The sequence below is a fragment of the Coptis chinensis genome, chromosome 9, assembly GCF_015680905.1.
Source record: "Coptis chinensis isolate HL-2020 chromosome 9, ASM1568090v1, whole genome shotgun sequence".
NCBI lineage: Eukaryota > Viridiplantae > Streptophyta > Magnoliopsida > Ranunculales > Ranunculaceae > Coptis > Coptis chinensis.
In genome coordinates, this window is record NC_141464.1 from 24,234,135 (window position 1) to 24,259,021 (window position 24,887).

Sequence of the window (24,887 nt, forward strand, 5' to 3'; positions counted from 1 at the left end):
TATAGTTCTCCCTGCAGAATGGCTCCCGCAATCGCTCCTTCGTGCAATTCAGCCAACACCTCAGCTGCTAGCCGTGGGCTCAAGCATTTTAATAGCGGTACATTGAAGTTTTTCTGGTACAACTCCCCCTCGAGTAGAACATATCTCTGAGAAGTCTACTGCCACCTTTTTCTCTCCTTTTTGTCAGCCACCTCTTTTCCCGCCAAAAAGTGTGTCATAGGATCCATCCAACTCCCTTCTTCCCCCGTGACCTGACATATTTCTATTGCATCCTCCATGCTTGGTCTTTCCAACCTTCTTACCTGAATTGTCCTTTCTTCTGACCCTGGGATTGTGGCAGCCACATAATTAAGCCAAGGCGTCGGCATGCCTATTCTCACCGCGGCCCAAATGAATGAACCTAAGATTCGTGAAATAGGCAGACCGTTTACGCAACACCTCCAAATATCTCGCCATTCGGGGACATCGTGCGGCGAACCCTCCATTCGCCTGGCACACGACTAAATTCGAATTAAAGTATACTGTCAGCTCCCTCACACCCAAGTCCTCGGCCATTCTCAATCCTGCTATTACTGTCTCATATTCTGCTTCGTTACTGGATGCCATGAATCCCAATTTCATAGTTTGCTCTATTTTGTCATTATCGGGTGTAACCAGTACAACCCCTATGCCGCTGCATACGCTCGTAGCTGACCCATCGGCGAACACTCTCCATCCGTTCCTCTTATTCCAGGGGTCTAACAAGTCCAGCTCTACCTCTCTCTCTGGTTTCATGACCATCTCTTCTCCCCAGGTGGGATCCTCCGCGGGAAACTCTGCCAGAAATTCCACTACCGCCTGTGCCTTTTCCGCGGTCCTTACCTGATATTGTATTTCATACGAACTCAACATCACCGCCCATTTCAACATTCGGCCGGACTTTTCTATCCTCAAAGCTTGCTTTAGGGGCAGATTCGTCACCACCACCACTACATGTGCCTCAAAAGTAGGGTCCCAGCTTCAAGGTTGAGAAAATCAATGCCAAGGCATACCTCTCGATCTTACTGTATCGGGTCTCTGCGTCCAACAAGGTCTTGCTCTGAAAATATACTGGCTTCTCCACCTTGTCCGCCAGGCGGACTAATACTGAACTAATAGCATACTTCGTGGCCCCCATATACAGATACAGCTTCTCCCCTTGCTCTGGCCGCGACAACAGAGGCGCTTTGCCCAGATATCTTTTCAACTCCTGAAATGCCTCCTCGCACTACGTTGTCCATACAAAATCAGGTGTATTTCTTAGCAATCTATACAGCGGACGACACTTCTCGGATGACTTGGAGATGAATCTATTCAAAGCTGCGACCCTTCCGGCTAGCCACTGTACTTCCTTAACATTCCGCGGTGATGACATCTCTACGAACGATCTTATCTGCTCGGGATTAGCTTCAATTCTCCGCTGGGTAACGATATACCCCAGGAATTTTCCCGTTGTCACCCCGAATGTGCACTTCTCCGGGTTCAGCTTTAAGTTGTATCTTCTCAATATTCTAAACGTCTCTCTTAAACCTTCTATATGTTCCTCCTCTGACATACTCTTCTCTACCATGTCGATCATCTATGTAAATCTCCATTCCCTTTCGGATCTTGCCTTCGAACATTTTCTCCCCTAGCCGCTGGAAGGTAGCTCCCGCATTCTTCAACCTAAACGGCATCCTTGTATAGCAATATGTACCCCCCCTCCACCACAAAGGCCGTCTTCTCCTGATCCGGCTTATACATCGCTACCTGGTTGTATCCCATTGATGCATCCATAAAGGAAAATACTTAGAATCCTGCCGTCCTATCCACCAGCTCGTCTACTCGCTGCATCGGGTAACTATCCTTCGAACATTCAAGATTCACATCCGTGAAATCGACGCACATGCGGACCTTGCCATTTTTTTCCGATACCGCGACTATGTTAGACAACCAGTCGGTGAACTCCACTTCTCGGATTATCCCGGCTCCTTTCAACCTCGCTACTTCTTCGCAGATTCCTTCCGCATATTTAGGTCTGATGCCGCGCAACTTCTGCCTCACGGGTTTGGCGTTTTCCTTCATGTGTAACCGGTGACACGCAAACTCCGGATCTAACCCAGTGACATCCTCTATTGTCCAAGCGAAAACATCTTTATTCTCGGATAAAAACTGTATCAACTTATCTTTCCATTCTTTTGGCAAGCTAGATCCTATCGTCGTGAACTTCTCCTCTTCTCTTTCCCCAATATTTACCATTTCGATTTCGTCAATCGTCTTCGGTCCCTCTGATGTCTCCGCCTCCCCCTCCACCGAGGCGCACTGTAATTGCTATGCTCGCCTTTTTCTAGGATCAAAAGCTTCTCCCTCTGGTCTGCGGATCAATCGCTTCACGGTGCCCCGGTGACTATTCTTGGCTGTCACTTGGTCACCGTAGACCTCATACATGCCGGTAGGTGTTGGAAATCATATTACTTGATAGTACGTGGATGGTACCACCTTCATCTCATGGATCCATCGCCTCCCTAAAATCGCATTGTACTGCGAAACCGAATCTATCACCATGAATCGCGTGAAAACGGTCATCGGCCCCGTTGTCACTGGCAACAAAAGCTCTCCCATGGGTTCAGTCATACTTCCATTGAATCTGTATAGATTGGTCCGTGAAGGCCGCAGCTGCTTAGGATCTACTCCCATCTCTTCCAACGCCCCTCTGAATAAAAGATCCACTGCGCTTCCACAATCAATCAGCACCCTCTTTACCATGTAGTTCCCCATAGCTACTGTAATTACTAGGGCATCTTCATGCGGTGAGTCCACTGCACGGAGATTTGCGCTGCTGAACACTATTCTGTCCTTCTCTGATGCCGCTCCTAAACTCTATCGTGGTCTATCCACCCTCCCACTGATCTGTTGGATGCTCGCTATCTGTCTTATCTTGTCTCTATGAGCATTGTGACTTAGGACTTCACCGCTGTAAATCACATTGATAGTTCCCAATATTCTTCCCGGCGGCAGCATGCGTTCCTCATTCTGTTCTCCTCTCACAAACTCTCTCATCCCTCCTCTCTCCACTATCCTCTGAACCAACCATTTCAAGGCATAGCAATCATTAGTCTCGTGATTCCGCATATGATGATAATCGCAGAACGGTTTTTCCGGTATCCCTATTGGTGTACTCCGCGGTCCCTCGTACCTCGGTAGATTCTTGATTAAGGGTAAGATCTCGCTCAATAGCTTATTCAGCGGTGTCTGCTCTGTCTCTCTGTACGGTTTTCTCTCTCGATACTCTCTTCGGGCAACCTCCCGCATTCCCGCTACCCGTGTGCAGTCTCTGCGGTATCCCCCGCCTTCCTTCCCAGTAGTTTCCGTCCTCCTAGGCTCCTTTCCCTTTTCCAATGACAATACTACTTTTCCCGACTTTCTGGAATCCTTCTGCATTATATCCTCATACCTTATGTATTTCTCCACCCTCAGATAAAGTTCATGTAAGGTCGCGATCTCATTCTTCGCCACAGATTGATGTACTCCTATTCCCGGGCGCAACCCTCTCTCAAATGCTATCACCGCAGTCCGTTCATCCAGATTTTTAACTTTCAATGTCTCTGCCTTGAATGGACATAAAAACTCTCTAACTGACTCCGAGGACCGTTGTCTCACATTGAATAAAGCCGCAATATCTACCACCCGCCTCTTATGGTGTATGAAGTGATCTATAAATGCTTGCTCCAACTCCTGGAAATTGGTTATGCTCCCCGCTGGTAACATGTAATACCAATCTGACACTCCTCCCTTCAGACTCGCCGGGAACATCATGCATCCCTGACTATCATACCGCGCCTCCTGCCACAGAGACATCTGTTGCCGAAAATGATGGATGTGGTCCGCCGGATCTCCCTTACCATCATACCTTTCGAATCTAGGTTGAGCGAACTGCTTCGGAACCTCTGATGCCCATATTTTATCTGCCAACGGGTTGCGGTTCAACCCAGCCACCACCTGACTGGCCGCTCCTCCTTGACTCTTCTCTTGTTGTCGGTTCGCTTCCCTATCGTTGTCTATCATTTCCTGGACTTGCTCCATAGTCAACCCTGCTACCGGATTTTCCACCAGATCTGGTCCCACCATCTCTTCCTCAGCTCTCTCCCCTTCAGATCCCTCATTCCCTTCTTCCTCAGTCTCATCCTCCGCCCTTTCTCTCTCCCTTCTCAGTTCTTTATTCTCTTCCCTCAGCCTCGCGATCTCCTCTCTCATCAGCCTCATTTCTTCTGTTTCCCGTTCCTCTCTTTGGTCTCCTTCTCCGTCGATCACACCATCCGGCCCTAGATCCGGCGTTGCGTTCTCCACCGCCACCTTTTTAGGTCTACCTACTCTCCTCTTCGGTGTCATTCCTCTCTTGTTTTTGTCTTCCCCACAGACGGCGCCAAATGTATGAGCATAAAACAACTCAGCCTCTCTCCCTCTCCCTCTCCTTCTTTCTTTTTCTTCTCTTCCTCTTTTTCTCTTCTCACACTGTTCCTTTTATATCGCCCCCTTCCTTTTTGAGTTGTCCATCTGTCCTTCCATCTTACGGTCCGCCTTCCGTCCGTACCAGTGCCACATCTGCGGTTTAAGGTTCCACGGTTACGATCCCGTGCTCTCCCTTTTTCTTCAGTATTTTGCATCCTATCCCGTGCACCGCTGACCCAGTCATCTTTTCTACATTATGCCACTACACATACCATCATTAGCTATTGTGGCTGGCCACACAACAAGCTGATTGTTAGTTGTGTAGAGGTTGGTCCTAGCCCCAATCGTGGATCCGTAGAATAGGAATGCGAGAATAATGTATATAACAGCCCAACCCATGTCTAAACACGTGTTCTCTCTTGGAACAACCACTCTAATCTTTCTTCATGTTAAATGGGAGGGACGTAAATACCTCCAAAAAACTGAGTATATTTTATATCACAAACTCTCAGAACTGTTGACAAAACGTATCATTAACTGAAAGCTTAAAATATCATCTGGTAGGACTAGAACTAACATCCAACCAGTGTTCAGCTTCATTCTTTGGTCTCCTCATCATAAAACTTAGGATGTAGCATTAAGGTACCACAGTCAATACACGTACCTCTGTGGTGATTGTAATAAACATGGCCGTTCTCACCAGACGGTTTCAGTGTTGCAATTTTGAAGTTTTTCTTTTTTCCTTTCTTTTCCTTTTTGGCTAGGTAAGCTGTACGTGAGCCTGTGACTATATACTGATAATAAGATAATATGTTACAGTGTGCTTGTTATCTTATAGATAATCAGGTTTCAAATCTAAATAACACAGAACCGGCGTCCCTCCCATTTATATATATAAATATAAATGTATATATAAATGGAGGTTTTCCATCATACCTGACCAAAATGTCGTTGGTTAAACCTGAGCCATACTTTGCTACTACATCTGCTGCAAAATTTGATTCTCGTAGTGTATGTGACACCAAGAGTTTTTCGACATTTCTGGTACAGTTCTTCCACCTATTCTTCATAACCCCTTGCACAGCAGCCTGGTAGTCTGATTCTACCCACATGTCATGTTGTATGCGGATAAAGAAAACAATAAAAGAGACAAGGCCAGAATAAAAGGTAATAACCAAGGCGCGGATTAGGCTGTCCTTAAGGAAAGATTTCTCCCCTTCCAATGGTGCACAAACGCAACAGTGGCGTCTTCCTCACAGGATTCAATGGTTAACAGCAGCCTGACTTTGCACTAGAACAGACTACCTTCTAGAACAACAATATAACTCTCTCTGGCGGCTGACAGGAAGAAGAGAAGAAGAATAGGGATGAGGTTCTGTTTCTCTGTGGGGTGGGATGAAGGTCCGTATACACGAAGTTTCTGCAGTGCGGATTGGATGCCTCTCTATATAGACGCGCCGTAGTGTTTATATAGAGGAAGGCAGTCGGTTACCAGATGGGAGAAGGACTCCTCAAAAACGGTTTCACAAACTGATAAGGTAGCAGAAACCAACTTGAAATAGGACACCCACCAAAACTTGCTGCAAAAGCAAAACAAGTTTAGGCTTTTAGTTAGCCACAAGACAGTAAGCCCAAGCCCGACCCGACGCGACTCGGTGCGGGCGGGCTCGTGTGCGCGTGTGGTATGGGTGAGTCCTCCCTCCTAACACAAAAGCATTTGTACCCTAAGGGCATGCCCTTATGGTAGAGGAATTTCTCATATACCTCACTTGCTAGTGGTGGTTAACCAATGTGGGACTAAACACAATGCACTAAAGTGGAGAGAACACACATAGTTCATCTCCTCCACTTTGCACACACTCACAAGTATTTTGAAATACACTTAGAGATTCCAACAATCCCCCACTATTTCAAAATATTAATAGTCTCCCACTATTTTGGAATAGGATATTACAAAAGAAATGAGTTAACGAAATGCCAGAGAGAATCGAAAAAACAATGCATAAGATACTGGTGCTTTGCGGGCTTGAACCAGTCATAGAGTAACATGTCTTATAATACATGAAAGTGGTGGATTAAAAAATCTTTGAACCAACATTCCCTTGTAGTAAAATAGATCACATGCACCCACATTGCTCTTTCATTATATGCCTGTTCTGCGGTGTTGCGCTTTTTGGGCCTTGCGCTGCATGTGTTCCATGAATGCTCTAGAGTACTTGCCTGAATACTTATAAGAACCGACCCAGTTCTACATTCACGTAGGTATCCATCAAGTGTACATTGCAGTTAAAATACACTATCTCATAAAAAAATGGACTATGGATTCCAATAAGAGTAAAATAACTCATCCTTTTCTCATTGCAATTCAAGTTATACAAAGTATACAAAAAATGCTATCTAGTCATAGGGTGGGACGTCTCAAAGAAAGACAATAGCATACCAGAGCGACGAGGTGACTTGTTTTTCCCTTTGAACCTACTTCATGGGATCTCCAATCACATAAGTGGGATTGTCGTCAGTGTCGCCCTCTATCTAAGGCAAAAGTCCCATCCCCCTCGACGTTTCAACCACTTGTCTCCTGTTAAGCGGTTTTGTAAGAGGATCGGCCAAATTTAACTCTGATCTCACATAATCTAGAGCCACAACTCCAGATTCCAGCAGCTGCTTTATAGACTGTAGTCTCAGACGGATATGCCTGCTTTTCCCATTATACAATTTGCTCTTTGCCTTTGCTATTGTGGCCTGACAGTCACAATGCATAGGTACAGCTGGAGGCGGTTTTGTACTAATAGGAAGATTTGCCAAGAGCTTTCTAAGCCACTCAGCCTCAGCACTTGCTTTATCTAAAGCAATAAGCTCGGACTCCATGGTTGAACCAGCTATCAAGGTCTGCTTAGAAGATTTCCAAGCGACTGCACCTCCACCAAGAGTGAAAATATAACCACTAGTGGACTTGATATCATGAGAATCAGATATCCAGTTTGCATCACAATAACCCTCTATCACAGGTGGAGTTTGTCTAAAACGTATGCCGTAATTCATTGTTCCTCTCAAGTACTTGGCTAGTCTCTCTAATGCACTCCAATGTTCTTTGCTAGGACAATGAGTGTATCTGTTCAACCTGCTAACTGCATAAGCAATGTCAGGTCTAGTGCAATTCATCAAGTACATGAGACTACCAATAATTTAGGCATATCTAGACTGAAGGACACTATGTTTATCATTTTTCTGAAGTTCACTAGTTGCCTCATAAGGTGTCGACGCAGGCTTACTATCATAAAAGTTAAACTTCTTCAAAAACTTCTCAACATAATGCTCTTGTGAAAGCATATAGCCATCACTATTTCTGATAATTTTGATTCCAAGAATCACATCAGCTTCTCCCAAATCCTTCATTTCAAATTGTGAGGATAAGAACATCTTGGTGTTTCTCACAACATCAAGGCTAGGACTAATGATTAACATGTCATCCATATATAGACAAATAATCACATATGTATTCACATCAAAAGATTTAAAGTAAATACATTTATCAGCATCATTTATGTGATATCCATTAGACATCATGACACTGTCAAACTTTTCATGCCATTGTTTTGGCGCTTGTTTCAATCCATATAAAGACTTAACCAATTTGCATACTTTTTGCTCATTCCCTGGTACTATAGTACCCTCAGGCTACATCATATATATTTCTTCATCAAGATCACCATTTAAAAATGCAGTTTTTACATCTATTTGATGAATAAATAAATTATGAATAGCAGCTAGAGCCATTAGAACTCTTATAGAAGAAATCTTAGTTACAGGAGCATAAGTAACAAAATAGTCAATACCTTTTTTCTGGGAGAATCCCTTGACTACTAGTCTAGCCTTGTATTTCTCAATGGAACCATCTAACTTTAGTTTCCTTTTGAAGATCCACTTGTAACGTATAGGTTTTGCCCCAGGAGGTAGATCAACTATCTCCCATGTGTGATTAGCTATAATCGAATCTAGTTATGAGTTTATAGCATCTTTCCAGAAAGGTGCATCTCGAGAACTGATTGCCTCATTATACGTCACATGATCATCATCAAGAAGAAATGTGTAAAAGTCATCACCAAAATTGGTGGATTTTCTGTCTCTTTTACTCTTCCGAATTTCTTGTTCAGAAATTTCAGGATCTGTTGATTGTTATGTTCACTAGGAGCAACCAACCTCTCAATGCCAATTTTCAAAGGAAACAAATTCTCAAAGAAATCAGCATTTTTACTCTCTATAATAGTGTTAGCATCGACAAGGTTATTATCAGATTTTACTACTAAAAATCTATATGCAGCACTATTATGAGCATAACCAATGAACATACAATCAACAGTTCTAGGTCCCAATTTTCTCTTTTTAGGTTCGTTCACAAGAACCTTAGCAAGACACCCCCACATTTTGAAGTATTTCAGGTTAGGTACATGACCTTTCCATAATTCATATGGTGTCTTATTCCCTATTTTCTTGTTGGGTATCCTATTCTGTATATGGCAAGCAGATAGGATTGCTTCCCCCCACAAGTTTAGGGAAGCTCCAGAATATTCAAACATAGCATTCATCATCTCTTTTAGTGTTCTGTTTTTCTGTTCGGCTACTCCATTTGACTCAGGAGAGTATGGTGGAGTAGTCTCACGAATAATGCCATTCTTGTCACAAAAGTCCTGGAAGGGGTTAGATTCATATTCTCCACCCCTATCAGACCGAAGTCTTTTAATCTTATAGTTAAGCTGGTTTTCAACTTCAGCTTTGTACTTGAGAAACATCTCACCTGCCTCATGCTTGTTTCTAAGTAAATATACCATGGTGTACCTAGAGAAGTCATCTATGAATGTAATATAATAAAACTTCCCCCAGACATGGTACTTGAATTCACCCAAATCCATTATGAATAAGAGTTAGCAATCCAGTTTTATCTCTAGAAACAGTTCTGTAAGGTTTCTTTGTGGCTTTAGTCTCAGCACATATCTCACATTTATTATTAGAAAAATCAGAAATATCAGACAATAAACCACATGCTTTCATTCTTTTCATATACTGAACATTCATATGTCCTAGTCTATCATACCATATATTAAAAGAGTCAAGCAAGTAAGCAGAAGCAAATTCATTCTTATTAATAATAATGTTGTCAAGTACATTCAACATGAAAAGACCACTGTTATTACAATAACCTTTCCCAACAAAACCCTCATTCTTCGTCAGAACGAACTTGTCACTCTCAAAAGTCACCTTGGCCTTTTTTCGATGGGACCACGAGAAATCAGATTCTGACGAATCTCCGAAACATGCAGTACATTACTAAGTGAAAGGGTTTTCCCTGAAGTTAACTTTAGAAGAATCTTGCATGTTCCCTCAACAGGAACAGACCTTGAGTCACCCTTATAGACCTTTTCATCTTTCACTAGTATGTAGTCTGAGAAGGCTTCAACATCACCACAAACATGGTGGGTGGCACCAGAATCTAGTACCCAGTTCTTCTTCCCAGTGGCCATGAACACTTGTGAGAAAACCTTTGCAAAGAGAAAAAACTTGTAAGGAGAGAAGAGAGATCTAGTAAGTTTGGAGAGACTTCAAAGGAGTGATTGTAATCTTCCTTCCCATACTTATAAAAAGATTTGCTCTTGCGGAAGTAGACATTATTAGCCAAACCACCCTCAACTATATTAGCATTGGGAGGATCATCAGTGTCTTTCTTGTGCCTGCACTGAAAAGCCCTATGTCCAGGTTTACCACAAACATAACAATTTCCATTGCCAGTACCACTTCTTTTAAAAGAAGTCCCTTTGACCTTGAAATTCTTATTTTTGTTGTACTTCTGCTTTTTAGAGGTTTTGTTAGATTTGCTGGGATTACCTTCAATGATATTGGCTTTAGAATGAAATTTCTTAGACAACACATCATCCCGAGTCTTATTCTTTTCCTCTATGTGAATGTGAATGATCACATCCTCAAGAGTCATCTGCTTGCGCTTATGCTTCATACTATTTTTATAGTGTTTCCAAGACTTGGGGAGTTTCTCAATCAAACATCTAGCAACAAAGGTTTTGGATAAATTAATACCCTCAGTTTTCAAATCATTAATCAGCACATGATAATCATGGATTTGAGACGTTACATGTCTATTCTCTCTCATCTGAAACTTTAGAAAAGTCCCAATAGCATATTTCTGAGTACCAGCATCCTCTATTATGTATTTTTTGTTCAAACTCTCCCATATAACATGTGCATTCTTATTTGAACAATAAATATAAAAAATTTCATTGAACAAGGTACTCAAAATAGCATGACGACATACCTTATTTCCATTGAGCCAAGCAGCTTGATTTCTTTCGAAATCATTAGAACCCTCCACGGGTGCTGTATCAGTGAGATACTTTGCATAGTTGAGTACATCTAGGGCTGTGAACACCCTTTCTCTCCATTGCTTAAAGTGTGAACCATTGAAGGATTCAATTTTTGACACATTGGGTAAGTTGCGAGCATTCAATAGAGGTGTAGCATCTCTCATAGTCGAAGTAATTTCCATGACTCCAGAATTGGTTTATTTGATCGGCGTGGTGTCAACAGGTGCAGACATCTTGTTCTTCCCTTAAGATTGTTGTATGCGGATAAAGAAAACAATAAAAGAGACAAGGACAGAATAAAAGGTAATAACCAAGGCGCGGATTAGGCTGTCCTTAAGGAAAGATTTCGCCCCTTCCAATGGTGCAGAAAGGCAACAGTGGCGTCTTCCTCACAGGATTCAATGGTTAACAGCAGCCTGACTTTGCACTAGAATAGACTACCCTCTAGAACAACAATATAACTCTCTCTGGCGGCTGACAGGAAGAAGAAAGAAGAATAGGGATGAGGTTCTGTTTCTCTGTGGGGTGGGATGAAGGTCTGGTATACATGAGTTCTGTTTCTCTGGTCTGGATTGGATGCCTCTCTATGGACACACAACAGTGTTTATATAGAGGAAGGCAGTCAGTTACCAGATGGGAGAAGGACTCCTCAAAAACGGTTTCACAAACTGATAAGGTAGCTGAAACCAACTTGAAATAGGACACCCACCGAAACTTGCTGCAAAAGCAAAACAAGTTTAGGCTTTTAGTTAGCCACTAGATAGTAAGCCCAAGCCCAAGCCCGACGCGACTCGGGTGCGCGTGTGTGGCTTTGGGTGAGTCCTCCCTCCTAACACAAAAGCATTTGTACCCTAAGGGCACGCACTTATGGTAGAGGAATTCCTCATATACCTCACTTGCTAGTGGTGGTTAACCAATGTGGGACTAAACACAATGCACTAAAGTGGAGAGAACACACATAGTTTATCTCCTCCACTTTGCACACACTCACAAGTATTTCGAAATACACTTAGAGATTCCAACATGTCCCTCCATCCCTTGCTAATAGCTATTTCAACACTCTATATTAAAGCACCGACTTCATCACTATAGTTAGTTGCAATTCCCTATCCTTTTCCAGAGGTCAGAAGAAAAAACCTTACTGTTTCTATTTGATATCCCATCTGTATTTATCTTTATCTGACCATATTTAGGTAACAGCCAAGTGCGAAGCCTTACCTTAGGGGTAGGGCCAAAACAAGCTTTCACACCCCAGTTTTTTAGTACCTCAGTGTCTTGTATCCTCTGTAGTCTTTTCACAGATGTCCTGCACATAGCTCTGACAGAAATTTAGGCTGTTGTTACAGTCTTCAAAGTGCACCTTGTTCCTATGCAGCCATAAGCTCACCATGCCTCCAATGATAGCAGACCGCCATAACGTCTTCCAATATTGTGCTCCCCTTTTTTATTGCCCCCGTGGCACTCTGAAATTTCTGAATATTTAATCTGCTCTTGAACCTACTTGCTATCCACCTCCACAGCTGTTCAGCAAAAGGACATGACCATAGTATATGATGTAGGCTTTCAGATTTCTTTTTGCACACATAACACCCAGGAGCTAGAGCAATTCCTCTTCTCTGAACCTTCTCTCCAGTGGCTGAAGAGTCGTTCATCAATTTCCATACAAGCGCTGAAGTTCTTGGGTGTAACATTTCTGCCAAGTTACTTTGTTCTTCCCTCTGATTTCTTCAGAAGCAGAGGCTATTGAGAATTCTCCTTTGATATCTGGGCACCACGCCCTGTAGTCTTGATCACCTATATCTGGCCGATTCATAACTTCAGTGTTGATCCCAAGGTCATGAAGTCTGTATGAGGTCTGAGGGTCTCCACTGGGCATTAACCATGACGTAGCTAACTTTAGGTATGCATCCCTTAACTGAACTATCAGTCAAGTTTAAATCTATGCAATCAACTTTCCCAACCACCTACTGAGAATTAGACACAATCTCATAGAGTTGCCATTTGTTACCCTTCCAATTTGAAAGATGTTTATAATAAGTTATAACCTCACCCCTTCTATTAAAAAAACTTTCTCATGAATGCTGAAAACTCATCTGATCCTGGTACTTCCCATGCTAATTTCATTAGCATACTTTTCTTGGCTTCCTTCATTCTTCTTAGACCCAGACTCCCTTCATTCAACGCTTGAAGCACGCAGCTGTCCCAACTCACAATCGTTGTCTTCCTTGTGTTTAGATTACCAGACCATAAATAATTACTCAGAGCTGTCTCCGCTTCTTTCATAATTCCCACCAGCCATAATTCCTTCTATCATAGCTTCAATTCATTAACATACTTTTAATATTCAGCAATTTTGACGTCACCTGTCATGATAAACCAGGAAAACCGAGTCAATAATCATACAACTCTCGCAATGATGAAGAAGGTAAAGTCACTAACCAAAAACAAAAAGAGGTATCTTGAAGATTATACAAAAGAGTTTTGGGACGATACTATAGGACTCACATATGTGTGTTGTGCTTGTGGGTGTTTTTTCTGTGACTATGAGAAAACGCAACTTCATCTTAAGAAAGATCATCCTAAGATAGTAAAGCAATTGAAGGCTAAAAAGTAGGAGATCAAATGAGATGATTCCTATGAATACTTGCTTGTGGTATGTGTAATGTCATTTGAGTGAAGGCTTCATGCCTATTGTAGTCTTTGTATGCTCCCTTTGTCTTTGATTGGGGCTTGTGGATTGAAGGCAGATGGTCCCTCAGGCTATGGTTGATGGGGTTGCTGATTGGGTTTTATGCCAGTGTAGGGAGAAATCCCAAGTGTTTTAGGTTTGATGCCTTAGGTTATGTGTACCTCCTTCTAATGACCATACTCTTAGGGAGGGTATGTAATGCTTCTCTATGTGCAATAAACAGGTGGGGGTCTGCCTTAGCCCCAACAAACTCTTCAAAAAAAAAATATAATCATACAAGTAGTTGGAGTACAATGCAGGATATTCATCCGTCTTCTGTTACCATCTCAAACATTTCATATAACCTCTTCCTTTAATTTAGAGCTTTCATACAGAAGTGTGCAGTTCCCCGTAAAGTCACTAATGACGTAGTTCCATCCTTGGAAGGATTTTTCTTGTTCTCCTCAAGAATCTTTTTAAAACCCCCAGAATGGACCTAGTCACAAAGATTATAGACTCATTTCTTATTTGATCTGGGCTACCACGAGGATATCCCTATAGGGATGAGTGTTTCGGATCCAACGGTCCGAAAATCAAAAACAAAAAGGAAGAGAGAGAATATGGGTTTGTTTTTGATTTTCGGACCGTTAGATCTCGGATCCAACGGTCTCGGCTGGCGTCCCTATAGGGATATCCTCATGGTAGACGAACTCTTATTATTTTTATTGGATAAATTCTAGGAAACCGGAACTTCTTCTATGATGAAAAAGGTAAATTGCATACCAACGCAAAAAAATTATCTCCAAATTGAGTGAAGAAAGTACCAGCCTAAACTACAGAATGAACTCCCCAGCTTAAAGCCTAGCAGGCTAGCATTAATCCAAATCTCTCCCATCTAGTTATGAGGCAAATCTCTATGATAAGTGCTGATCTTTATTCTAGGGATAGTTTCTCCAATGAATAATGTACGAGCTCAATTTACAACCTCTAATATTCAATGTCCTAATACCCCCACCCCCTCCCACTCCCTCCTTTCTTTTTCTTTTCTTTTTCCTCTTCTTTTTCTCTCCTCACTGTTCCTTTTTATACTGCCCCCTCTCCCTTCCTATCCGTTGATCTCCTCTCATCCTTCGGTCCACCTTAGCACATCTGTTTCTTAGGGTTCTGCGGCCTTGCTGTTGTGCCACCTGTTCCTCCTCTGTTAAGTTGCCTCCTCTTGGACTTTGACCACTCTGTTCCCACATGCTTCAGTACGGCCCGATCACTTTTGCAGAGCTGCGGCCTACATCCGGTGCTTCGCGCCTTCCCTTTCTTATACTACCTCGAGCCAGCAGACACGCCACCTCAGTAACCCAAAAAAGGTGTTGATACAGTAACCTCAATGTCTTTTTCTCCTTTTTCATTCTTTCTCCTCCCACTCTTCTTTTTATACTCCCCTCCCTCGCATCATTGTTGTCCACCTGTCCTCCCATCCTTTGCTCCACGGCCTGCCTCGCGTAGGGTTTTGGTCCACCCTAACGCTCCGCGGTATTATCCTATACACTCGACACTGCCGCTTGTCTTACTTCGGCCCCCCTATTCCCAGCTATCTTCTACTCCCGCGTTCCGTTATAGCAGCTTGCATCGGTCCATCGACCAGCAATCTTCGTAGTCGCGAATCCTACCACTACAGATGCCCCTTCTCGGTTTCGCGGCCTCTGAGATTGGCCCGGGGCCGAGAACCTTATACCTCTTTTCTTTATTTGGATTTGTTTGGTCCTCCCTCGGGGTTTGCACGCGCCACAGGTCACTCATTGCGTGCGCCGCTCCTGTGCCTCCTCGTGTACTACACCCCACGTGTCAAGCTCCTAGCGGTTCCCCTGTAGTCCCTTCGGTTTCCGCACCTTTGCAATTACCATTTTACCCTCGCCCTATTTAAACTCCCGCTTTCATTCTTTCTCCCATTTTCTTCCTTTGGCCTTCCTTGTCTTGCGTTTCTCTTCCCTTTTCCAACTTCCCTGCACTTTCTCCCCTGACTTTACTCTCCTTGGCTTGGTTCCGGCCGGATTTTGGCGTCGCTGGACTCAGTTTCAGGTTGGTCTTTTATTGTTCTTGTTATTCTTATCGTTTTATCCTCTTTGTTTGCTTCTATCCCTTCTCGTTATACTTCCCCTACAACTGTTAGCATCGTTTCTCTTTTCTAATCTATTCACCTTCCTCTTGATGGCGGCGACGGCCTCCGAGTCCCCCTCCTCCTCTCCCTCCGACGACTCTTCACCCTCTAGATCTACCGAGGTGGCTTCTCCACCTCCGATTGGCACCCGGGCGGCCCCCCTCTACTTCCGGCCGTTTCCTTGCCCCTTTATTGCCGCCTTCTAGATATCGTAGGCCTAACTTAAGTGCGATTAGGGCTGCCTACGGCATTCCGGCCGGCATTTCGATAGAACACGTGCCGTTCGTCACCCACTATCCCCACTTAGTGCCTCCGCGGCCCGGGTGCTTAGTTGTGACAGTAGGTCAGATCGTCGCCGGGCTGCGGCTCCCTCTCACCGTACTGGATGTGGAAGTGTGCAATCATTTCAACATCCCTCCCTGCCAAGGCATCGGCAACTTCTGGAGAATCATGTATGCCGCGAACTACTACAACAGGACCGGCGACCCTCAGATAACTTGCCGCGACCTTATCTCCCAGTATTTTCTAAAGAAAAGTACCAAGGATGTGGGTATAGGATACCAATCCTTCTGTGTCCGCCCCCAAAAGAAAACTTTCTTACTCCGTGTCACCACCTCGGATAAACAGTGGCACCACTACCCACTATATGTTTCCGGTGACTTCCTGCCTGCAGACCTCCCGGCAGGAGTAACACTCAATCACCTCGTTTTCCAATCTAGTGGTGAGTTTCATCCTCGTCCTTTCTTCTTTCGGCCTTTGATCCGCTAACTAACCTTGGTTTCTTGTTTGTGTTTCTTTTCAGGTTGGCGGTCTGATTCCAAATCCCGAGTATACTCTGGCTACCTCTGTCCCATCTTCGACAGACTCCGCGATCTTGGTATTGCCCAAGCTGAACGCCTGAACGTTAACCCCTCTACTAGTACCCCTTTGCTGGAAGTTCCTCCACTCCGCGACTTCCTGGGCTTTTCTGCCCCTTTTTACCGTCCGCCTCCTCCGAAGGAACGTAGACCCAGAGCCTCACCACCCCACAAAAACCGTTCCCGCTCTCACCATCACCTCTGCCAACCTATTCGAAGCTCTCGTTCCACGTCCGCCGCCCCGTCACCTCTTGCTCCCCCTCAGACTTCGGCACTCGAACGGCTTCCTTCCTACCGTGCCATCTCCACTTGGGAAGATCAATTCACCCCTCCACAGTCCCCCTCCGCGAACATGGATCTCTCCCAGATGAAGCTGTTTGATAGTGATGAGGACGAAGTAACCGAAGTCTCTCCCCCATCACTGCGGCCATTCCTGTTGACGGGCCGCCGGCCAAGCGTCAGAGGACGGTAGGGTCAGAAGGCCCCATCCCCGCCGCCCGTGTGACAGAAGAAGATGCTCCCCCTCCTATCACCCAGCGTCCAGGAAAAGAGGTTGCCACTCCTGCCGACTTTGTCCCGGTTTTCAAGGTACGCCACCGCAGAGTCAATGTTGAGGATTCGACTCTTGAGAACCCCGCGGTGGCATCCTCCATCTTCTACGGCTCCCACCTGCCAAAGGACCGTGCTTACGCTGATGCCGGTACCTTTGAACATCACCGCACTTCTCTGTATATAAACTGGGAGAAGGTACTTCCCACTCTCTCCGCTCTCCTCCTTCCTCTCTTTTTTTTTTTTTTTTTGGCCCTTTGTCCGTCGTACTTAGGTGAGCCTGAACATGTCGTTATATGATCCGCGGTCGATTCGATTGCCGGTCTAAGGTAGATTCCTTGGAGAGAGGTCGGTCCCCGACGGTCGAGAGCTACTTGTGCCGACTCCAACAAGAGCTAGACGCCGCCGACTTGGCAAAATCTCGGGCTCAGGATGAATTGAGAATCGCAGAGAACAACCATCAGGATTATATGGACTCGGTCAATGACCGCCTGAGCCAGCAACGCACCTCTCTCCTCCAGCAGCACCAACGAGATACTGCGGTTCTTCTAGATCAGCACAAGGCAGATATGACTACCCTCCAGGCCCATTACCGGTCCTTGGCGGACAAGAGAGTGGCCCGAAAGATCCAAGAGGAGCATTCAAGGCTTCTCAAGGAAGGCCGCCTCCTACCTGAGGTGCCGCCGATCCCCGCTGATGAGGAGATGGGCACCGTGGGGGAGATGGGTACCGCGGTTGAAACCAGACCGGAGGGGTCGGCTGGCGTTGGGGATGTTGTTGAAGATCTAGAGGCAAACCGGGAGGCTGTTGATGAAGCCCCTGCCGAGGCCGCTGCCGTTTCCGCTGAAGATGCTGCTGATGTCTCCACTGAAGAGACCCCTGTTGGTGACTTAGGCGATACCACCTCGGATGCACGTTTAGCTTCTCCGTGAACTCGAACTTGCTTTGTTTGTGTTTGTATCTGGTTCTGTATGTTTTAGTTGTGGCACCCTTGACGCTTTTGAACACTGTTAAATTCCCTCCTTATGTAAGGAGTTTTGCTTAGAATTGTAACTTTGTTGACCTTGTGGGCCTCCCACTGGAGGTGCCCTGTTTTCACATGTCATGTTTAACTCCAATGTTTGCCGTCTCTAACCTTGTGTATTCGATTCTAACTCCCCCCCCCGCTCTTTCCACGGCCGGTGGGGCGGCCAGGGCATTGCCTCGCCCGTGAGTTTGATTTGGACACAATGTCAGCGAAGGGCTCTCCCCCCGCTCTCTGGGACCGGCAGGCCGGCTTGGGCATTGCCTTGCCCCTAAGTTGATTCGGACCTCATGTCCGCGAAGGGATCTCCCCCCCGCTCTCTGTGACCGTCAGGCCGGCTGGGGCATTGCCTCGCCTCTAAGTTTGATTTGGACATCACGTCCGCGAAGGTCTCTCCCCCCCGCTCTCTGTGACCGGCAGGCCGGCTGGGGCATTGCCTTGCCCCTAAGTTGATTCGGTCATCATGTCCGCAAAGGGCTCTCCCCTCCGCTCTCTATGACCGGCAGGCCGGCTGGGGCATTGCCTCGCCCGTGAGTTTGATTTGGACACAATGTCCGCGAAGGGCTCTCCCCCCGCTCTCTGGGACCGGCAGGCCGGCTGGGGCATTGCCTTGCCCCTAAGTTGATTCGGTCATTTGTTAACTTCTCAAAAGTGCCGTTGTATTATATATGTACAAACAGCCCACGTCCCTTGTCCGGACTGGTCTTACATTCAGATATGAAATTTTTTCAACATTCTTATATTCCAAGGCCTCTCTATCTGTTTTCCATCCTCAGTCCGCAGTCGGTATGTTCCGGCTCCTCCAACACCCACCACTAAGTACATCCCTTCCCAATTGGGTCCCAACTTTCCTTCGTTTGCCTTTTTAGTGCTTGCAGTGACTCGCCTGAGAACCCAATCGCCAGTCCGGAATCTGCGGGGCGCGCTCGCTTAAACCCATCTTGTCTCCGCAGGTGACGGTGATATTCCTCTAGCCTAATGCGCGCAGTGTCTCGTTTCTCCTCTGCTAAGTTCAGGTCGCGAGCCAATATGCCCCAGTTCATCCCACTGTCCACTGCCCTTGTGCGTGTGGTGGTTGCCATCATTTATGAAGGGATCACGGCCTCGATACCATATGCCAATGAGAAAGGCGTCTCCTTTGTAGTCGTCCGTGGTGTAGTGCGGTATGCCCATAGCACCCTACTTAGTTCATCAGCCCATGCCCCCTTGCGGTCTTCCAGCTTTCTTTTAAGGTTGTTCATGATCGTCTTGTTCGAAGACTCGGCCTGGCCATTCCCCTCTGGGTTGTATGGGGCTGAGAATCCCTGTTTCACATTATACGTCTGCAAGAAGTCCCTCACCTTTGACCCCGTGAACTGCGTTCCGTTGTCCGCGACGATGGTGTGTGGCAACCCAAATCTACAGATAATGTTTTCCCATAAAAATTTGATCACCTGCTCCTCCTTGACTTGCTGCAAGGCCACGGCCTCCACCCACTTAGTGAAATAATCCGTCGCCGCCAGCATGAACCTTCTCTTCCCCTTCGCCATTGGCAGCGGACCCACTATATCCATGGCCCACATGGCAAATGGCCACGGACTGGACACGTTATGCAATGGTTCTGCTGGTGCAAATATTAACTGAGCAAACCGCTGACATTTCCCACACTTCTTGGCAAATTCCACCGCATCTCTCTTCATATGAGGCCAGAAGTACCCCTGCGTCAACAATCGGTGTGCCGTTGTTCTTCCCGCCGAATGGCTCCCACAGTCCCCGGCATGAAGCTCCGCCAGTACTTCTTGTGCTAAACTTGGTCCCAGGCATCTTAGTAGTGGTCCATCGAAGTTCTTTCGGTACATTTCTCCCTTTATCAGAATATACCTGCGCGCCGTTTGCTCCAATCTCCTTCTTTCCTTCTCATCTACCACCTCTCCTCCCTCCAAGAAATGTTTGATAGGGCTCATCCATCCCCTTTCCCCCTCCGCAGCTTGATATACTTCGACCTTTTTTTCAATGCTTGACCTCCCTAATTTCTTGATTCTTAAGGTTCTCTCCTCTGCTCCAGGCATTGCGGCCGCGACATAGGCAAGGGCGTCTGCATGCCGATTCTCCCCGCGGCCCAAATGTACAAATCTGATTTTTTCGAACTCGGCTGCCTTGCGATGCACCACTTCCAAGTACTTCGCCATCCGAGCACACCTAGCAACGACCCACCATTCACCTGACATACCACTAGGTTGGAATCTGAATAGACAGTTAACTCGCCGACTCCTAATTCCCTGGCCATTTCCAACCCTGCGATCACGGCTTCATACTCCGACTCATTATTAGTAGCCGTGAACCCGAGCCTCATGGACAACTCGATTCGGTCGTTGTCAGGGGTAACCAACACCACGCCTATTCCGTTGCCCGCGTCTGTTGCTGACCCATCCGCGAACACTCTCCATCCATTCCTTTTATCCCAGGGATCCGTCCCATATGGCTCTCCTTCCCGTTCGGGCTCCATGAGCATCTCTTCCCCCCAAGTGGGGTCTTCTGCAGGGAAATCTGCTAGAAACTCCGCTACCGCCTGAGCCTTTTCTGCGGTTCTCACTTGATATTGTATTCCATAGGAACTCAACATTACCGCCCATTTGAGCATTCTTCCAGATTTCTCCGCCCTCAGAGCCTGCTTGAGAGGCAGGTTTGTCACCACCACCACTGAATGTGCCTCAAAGTACGGTTTCAACTTCAGCGCTGAGAATATCAGTGCCAAGGCATACTTTTCCACTTTGCTGTATCGTGTTTCCGCATCCAGCAGTGTTTTGCTTTGGAAGTACACCGGTCTTTCGACCTTGTCCACCACTCGAACGAGGACTGAGCTTACCGCATATTCGGACACTCCCAGATATAGGTATAACTTCTCCCCGGGTTCTGGTCGCGATAGCAAAGGCGCCCGTCCCAGGTACCTCTTCAATTCCTGAAAAGCCTCTTCACAATCGGTCGTCCACACAAAATCTGGCGTCCTTCTCAACAACCTATACAGCGGCCTGCATTTGTCAGACGACTTGGATATGAATCGATTTAAGGCCGCGACCCGTCCCGCCAGTCTCTGTACTTCCTTAACGTCTTGGGGTGACGGCATCTCTATTAGTGCTCGTATTTGCTCGGGATTAGCTTCTATTCCCCGGTGGGTCACAATATAACCCAGAAATTTCCCGGTGGTGACCCCGAATGTGCACTTCTCGGGATTCAGCTTCAAATTATGTGCCCGCAAAATGCCAAACGTCTCTTTCAACCCCTCTATATGCTCTACTTCCGACATGCTTTTCTCTACCATGTCGTCGATGTATACCTCAATACCCTTCCGCATTTTGCTTGCAAACATCTTCTCCCCCAGTCGCTGGAACGTAGCCCCGGCATTCTTCAAACCAAATGGCATCCTCGTGTAGCAATATGTTCCCCCCTCCACTACAAACGATGTCTTCTCTTGATCCGGTCCATACATTGCGACTTGGTTGTACCCCATCGAGGCGTCCATAAAAGAGAAAATTTTGAACCCTGCCGTCCGATCTACTAGCTCATCCACTCGCGGCATTGGATAACTGTCCTTGGGCATTCGGAGTTGACGTCCGTAAAGTCTACACACATGCGGACCTTCCCATTCTTCTTTGGTACCGCGACTATGTTGGATAGCCAGTCTGAGAACTCAACTTCCCGAATTATGCCTGCTCTTTTTAACCTCGCGACCTCATCGTGGATCTCCTCCGCATATCTCGGCCTAACATTGGGCACCTTCTGTTTCACAGGCCTGGCGTCCTCCCTCATGTGCAATCGGTGACAAGCAAACTCGGGGTCCAACCCTGTGATCTCTTCGATTGTCCAAGCAAAGACGTCCTTATTCTCTGAGAGGAACTGCACCAATTTATCTTTCCACTCTTTCGACAAATTCGACCCTATCGATGTAACTTTTTCTTCTTCCCCGGTTCCCATATTTACTGACTCGATCTCATCCAGCGTTTTTGTTTCCACCGGCGCCTCAGCCTCCTCTTCTGCGGAGGCACACTGTAATTGCTATGCCTGTCTTTTCTTTGGTTTCGAGGTCTCCCCCTCGTCCCCCCGAATCATCCTTTTCACTGTTCCTTGATGGCTATTCCGCGCTGTCACTTGGTCTCTGCGGACTTCATGCATCCCCGTCGGGGTGGGAAATCTGATTACCTGGTAATAGGTGGATGGTACCGCTTTCATCTCATGGATCCATCGCCTGCCGAGGATGGCGTTGTACTGTGAGTTCGCGTCCACAACCTTGAACCGCGAGAACACCGTCACGGGTCCTGTTGTCACCGGCAATAGGAGTTCTCCCAGTGGTTCGGTCATACTCCCATTGAACCCGTACAAGTTAGTCCGGGATGGCCTCAGTTGTTTCCTGCCTATCTTCATTTCTTCCATCGTTCCCACGAACAACAAATCCACCGCGACCTTTTGCCGATCAATCAAGACCCTTTTCACCATGTAATTTCCCATGGCCACCGTGATCACCAGCGCATCCTCATGTGGGACATCCACCCCTTTCAAGTCGGCGTCTGTAAACACGATGCTTCCTTTGCTGGTCGCGGGCCATGGGACTGGCCGCGAATACCCTGCCTCCTCATTAACTTGTTGGATGCTAGCTGTCCGCCGTATCCGATCCCGGTGAGCATTGTGGCTCAAGATTTCCCCACTAAATATGACATTTATTGTACCCAGAATTCGCCCCGGGCTTGGCAGCCGCTCCGCTTTCTCTTTCCCCTTAGTAAACTCCTTAAGCATCCCTCTCCCAATCATCTTCTGTACCATCCACTTGAGGGCGTAACATTCATTCGTTTCATGATTACGTATCGATGATACGCGCCAATCTGGGTTTGCCGGTATTTTTTGTTGGGCTTGCTCAGCGGTCCTTCGTAGCCTTTTAAATCCTGGATCGTGATAACAGTTCCTCTAACGGCTTTGTCCGCGGTATCGGATCCACTTCGATCGGCTTCCGTTCTCTATATTCTCTCCGACCCCCTCCACTCTTTTCGGCGTGCAATGACACCCCCATCCACCACCTCTCCTCCCCTGCGACGACTCATACCTTCCAGCGGTCCTTGCTTCCGATCCAAAGCCGGCCGCGGCTTTCCTGTCTTCCTTGTCTCTTTCTGCAATGTGTCTTCGTACCGTATATACTTCTCTACCCTCGGGTACAAGTCTTGTAATGACGTGATCTCGTTCTTAGCCACAGATTCGTGCACTCTCGTTCCCGGCCGCAGCCCCCTCTCAAAGGCAATCACTGCAGTCCTCTCGTTCAAGTTCTCCACCTTTAAGGCTTCTGCCTTAAATATGCATAAGAATTCCCTCACTGACTCCGCGGTCCTCTGTCTTACATTAAACAGGGCCGCTATGTCCACCACCCTCCTTTTTTGGTGTATGAAGTGGTCCACGAAGGCTTGCTCCATCTCCAGAAAGTTGTGTATACTCTTCTCGGGCAATCTATAATACCAGTCTGAGGCCCCCTTCAAGCTTGCTGGGAACATCATGCACCGCAATCCGTCGTACCTGGGTTCCTGCCACAGCGGCATTTGCTGCCGAAAGTGGTGGATGTGGTCCGCTGGGTCTCCCGTCCCATCGTACCTCTCAAACCTAGGCTGGTTGAACCGCTTTGGGACCTCCGCCTTCCAAACTGCGTCCACCAATGGGTTGCGATTCAATCCCGCCACTACCTGGTTTGCCGTCCCGGATGTACCTTTTGCTTGCTCCTAGCTTGCTTTCAGATCGTTGGCAATCATCTCCTTCACCTGTTCCCTAGTGAGCCCCGGCACCCCATTCTCCCCCACATTGGGTCTCCCTTTTTCCTCTCTCACCGTTTCTGACATCTCCTTTTCTGATTCCTCTACGGTCTCCCTCTCTCTTCGTAACTCCTCGTTCTCTTCCCTCAACCTCGCTACTTCCTCTCTTAATTGTCTCGTTTCTTCCGAAGACGATGCCGCTGTCTCTTCCACCCCGTGCTCTCCCCCATCATCTCCTACCGATTCAGCCACCTCCTCTCTGGACCGACACTTTCCTCGGTCGTCCCACACCTCTCTTTCCTTTCATTGCAATACCCCCTACTGTTCAACTCTCTTTCTTCCCCACAGACGGCGCCAAATGTACGAGCTCAATTTACAACCTCTAATATTCAATGTCCTAATATCCCCACCCCCACCCCCTCCCACTCCCTCCTTTCTTTTTCTTTTCTTTTTCCTCTTCTTTTTCTCTCCTCACTGTTCCTTTTTATACTGCCCCCTCTCCCTTCCTATCCATTGATCTCCTCTCATCCTTCGGTCCACCTTAGCACATCTGTTTCTTAGGGTTCTGCGGCCTTGCTGTTGTGCCACCTGTTCCTCCTCTGTTAAGTTGCCTCCTCTTGGACTTTGACCACTCTGTTCCCACATGCTTGATGCGGCCCGATCACTTTTTGGAGAGTGGCGGCCTACATCCGGTGCTTCAGCCTTCCCTTTCTTATACTACCTCGAGCCAGCAGACACGCCACCTCAGTAACCCAAAAAAGGTGTTGATACAGTAACCTCAATGTCTTTTTCTCCTTTTTCATTCTTTCTCCTCCCACTCTTCTTTTTATACTCCCCTCCCTCGCATCATTGTTGTCCACCTGTCCTCCCATCCTTTGCTCCACGGCCTGCCTCGCGTAGGGTTTTGGTCCACCCTAGCGCTCCGCGGTATTATCCTGTACACTCGACACTGCCGCTTGTCTTACTTCGGCCCCCCTATTCCCAGCTATCTTCTACTCCCGCGTTCCGTTATAGCAGCTTGCATCGGTCCATCGACCAGCAACCTTCGTAGTCGCGAA

The 24,887-nt window shown here is 46.6% G+C and overlaps 3 protein-coding genes across 3 annotated transcripts; all 3 read right to left on the reverse strand.

Annotated features, from left to right (window-relative positions):
• Positions 1-2,463: 2,463 nt before the first annotated feature.
• Positions 2,464-2,775, reverse strand: LOC147475282 (uncharacterized). Its single transcript, XM_086585360.1, has one exon. The coding sequence runs from the start codon at positions 2,773-2,775 to the stop codon at positions 2,464-2,466; it is 312 nt and encodes a 103-aa protein (XP_086441486.1).
• A 19,324-nt stretch (positions 2,776-22,099) lies between these two features.
• LOC147475283 (uncharacterized) lies at positions 22,100-22,861 on the reverse strand. The gene has a single exon (XM_086585361.1). It carries the CDS (start codon positions 22,859-22,861, stop codon positions 22,100-22,102), a length of 762 nt encoding a protein of 253 aa, XP_086441487.1.
• A 191-nt stretch (positions 22,862-23,052) lies between these two features.
• Positions 23,053-23,622, reverse strand: LOC147475284 (uncharacterized). Its single transcript, XM_086585362.1, has one exon. The coding sequence runs from the start codon at positions 23,620-23,622 to the stop codon at positions 23,053-23,055; it is 570 nt and encodes a 189-aa protein (XP_086441488.1).
• Between the last annotated feature and the right edge of the window lie 1,265 nt (positions 23,623-24,887).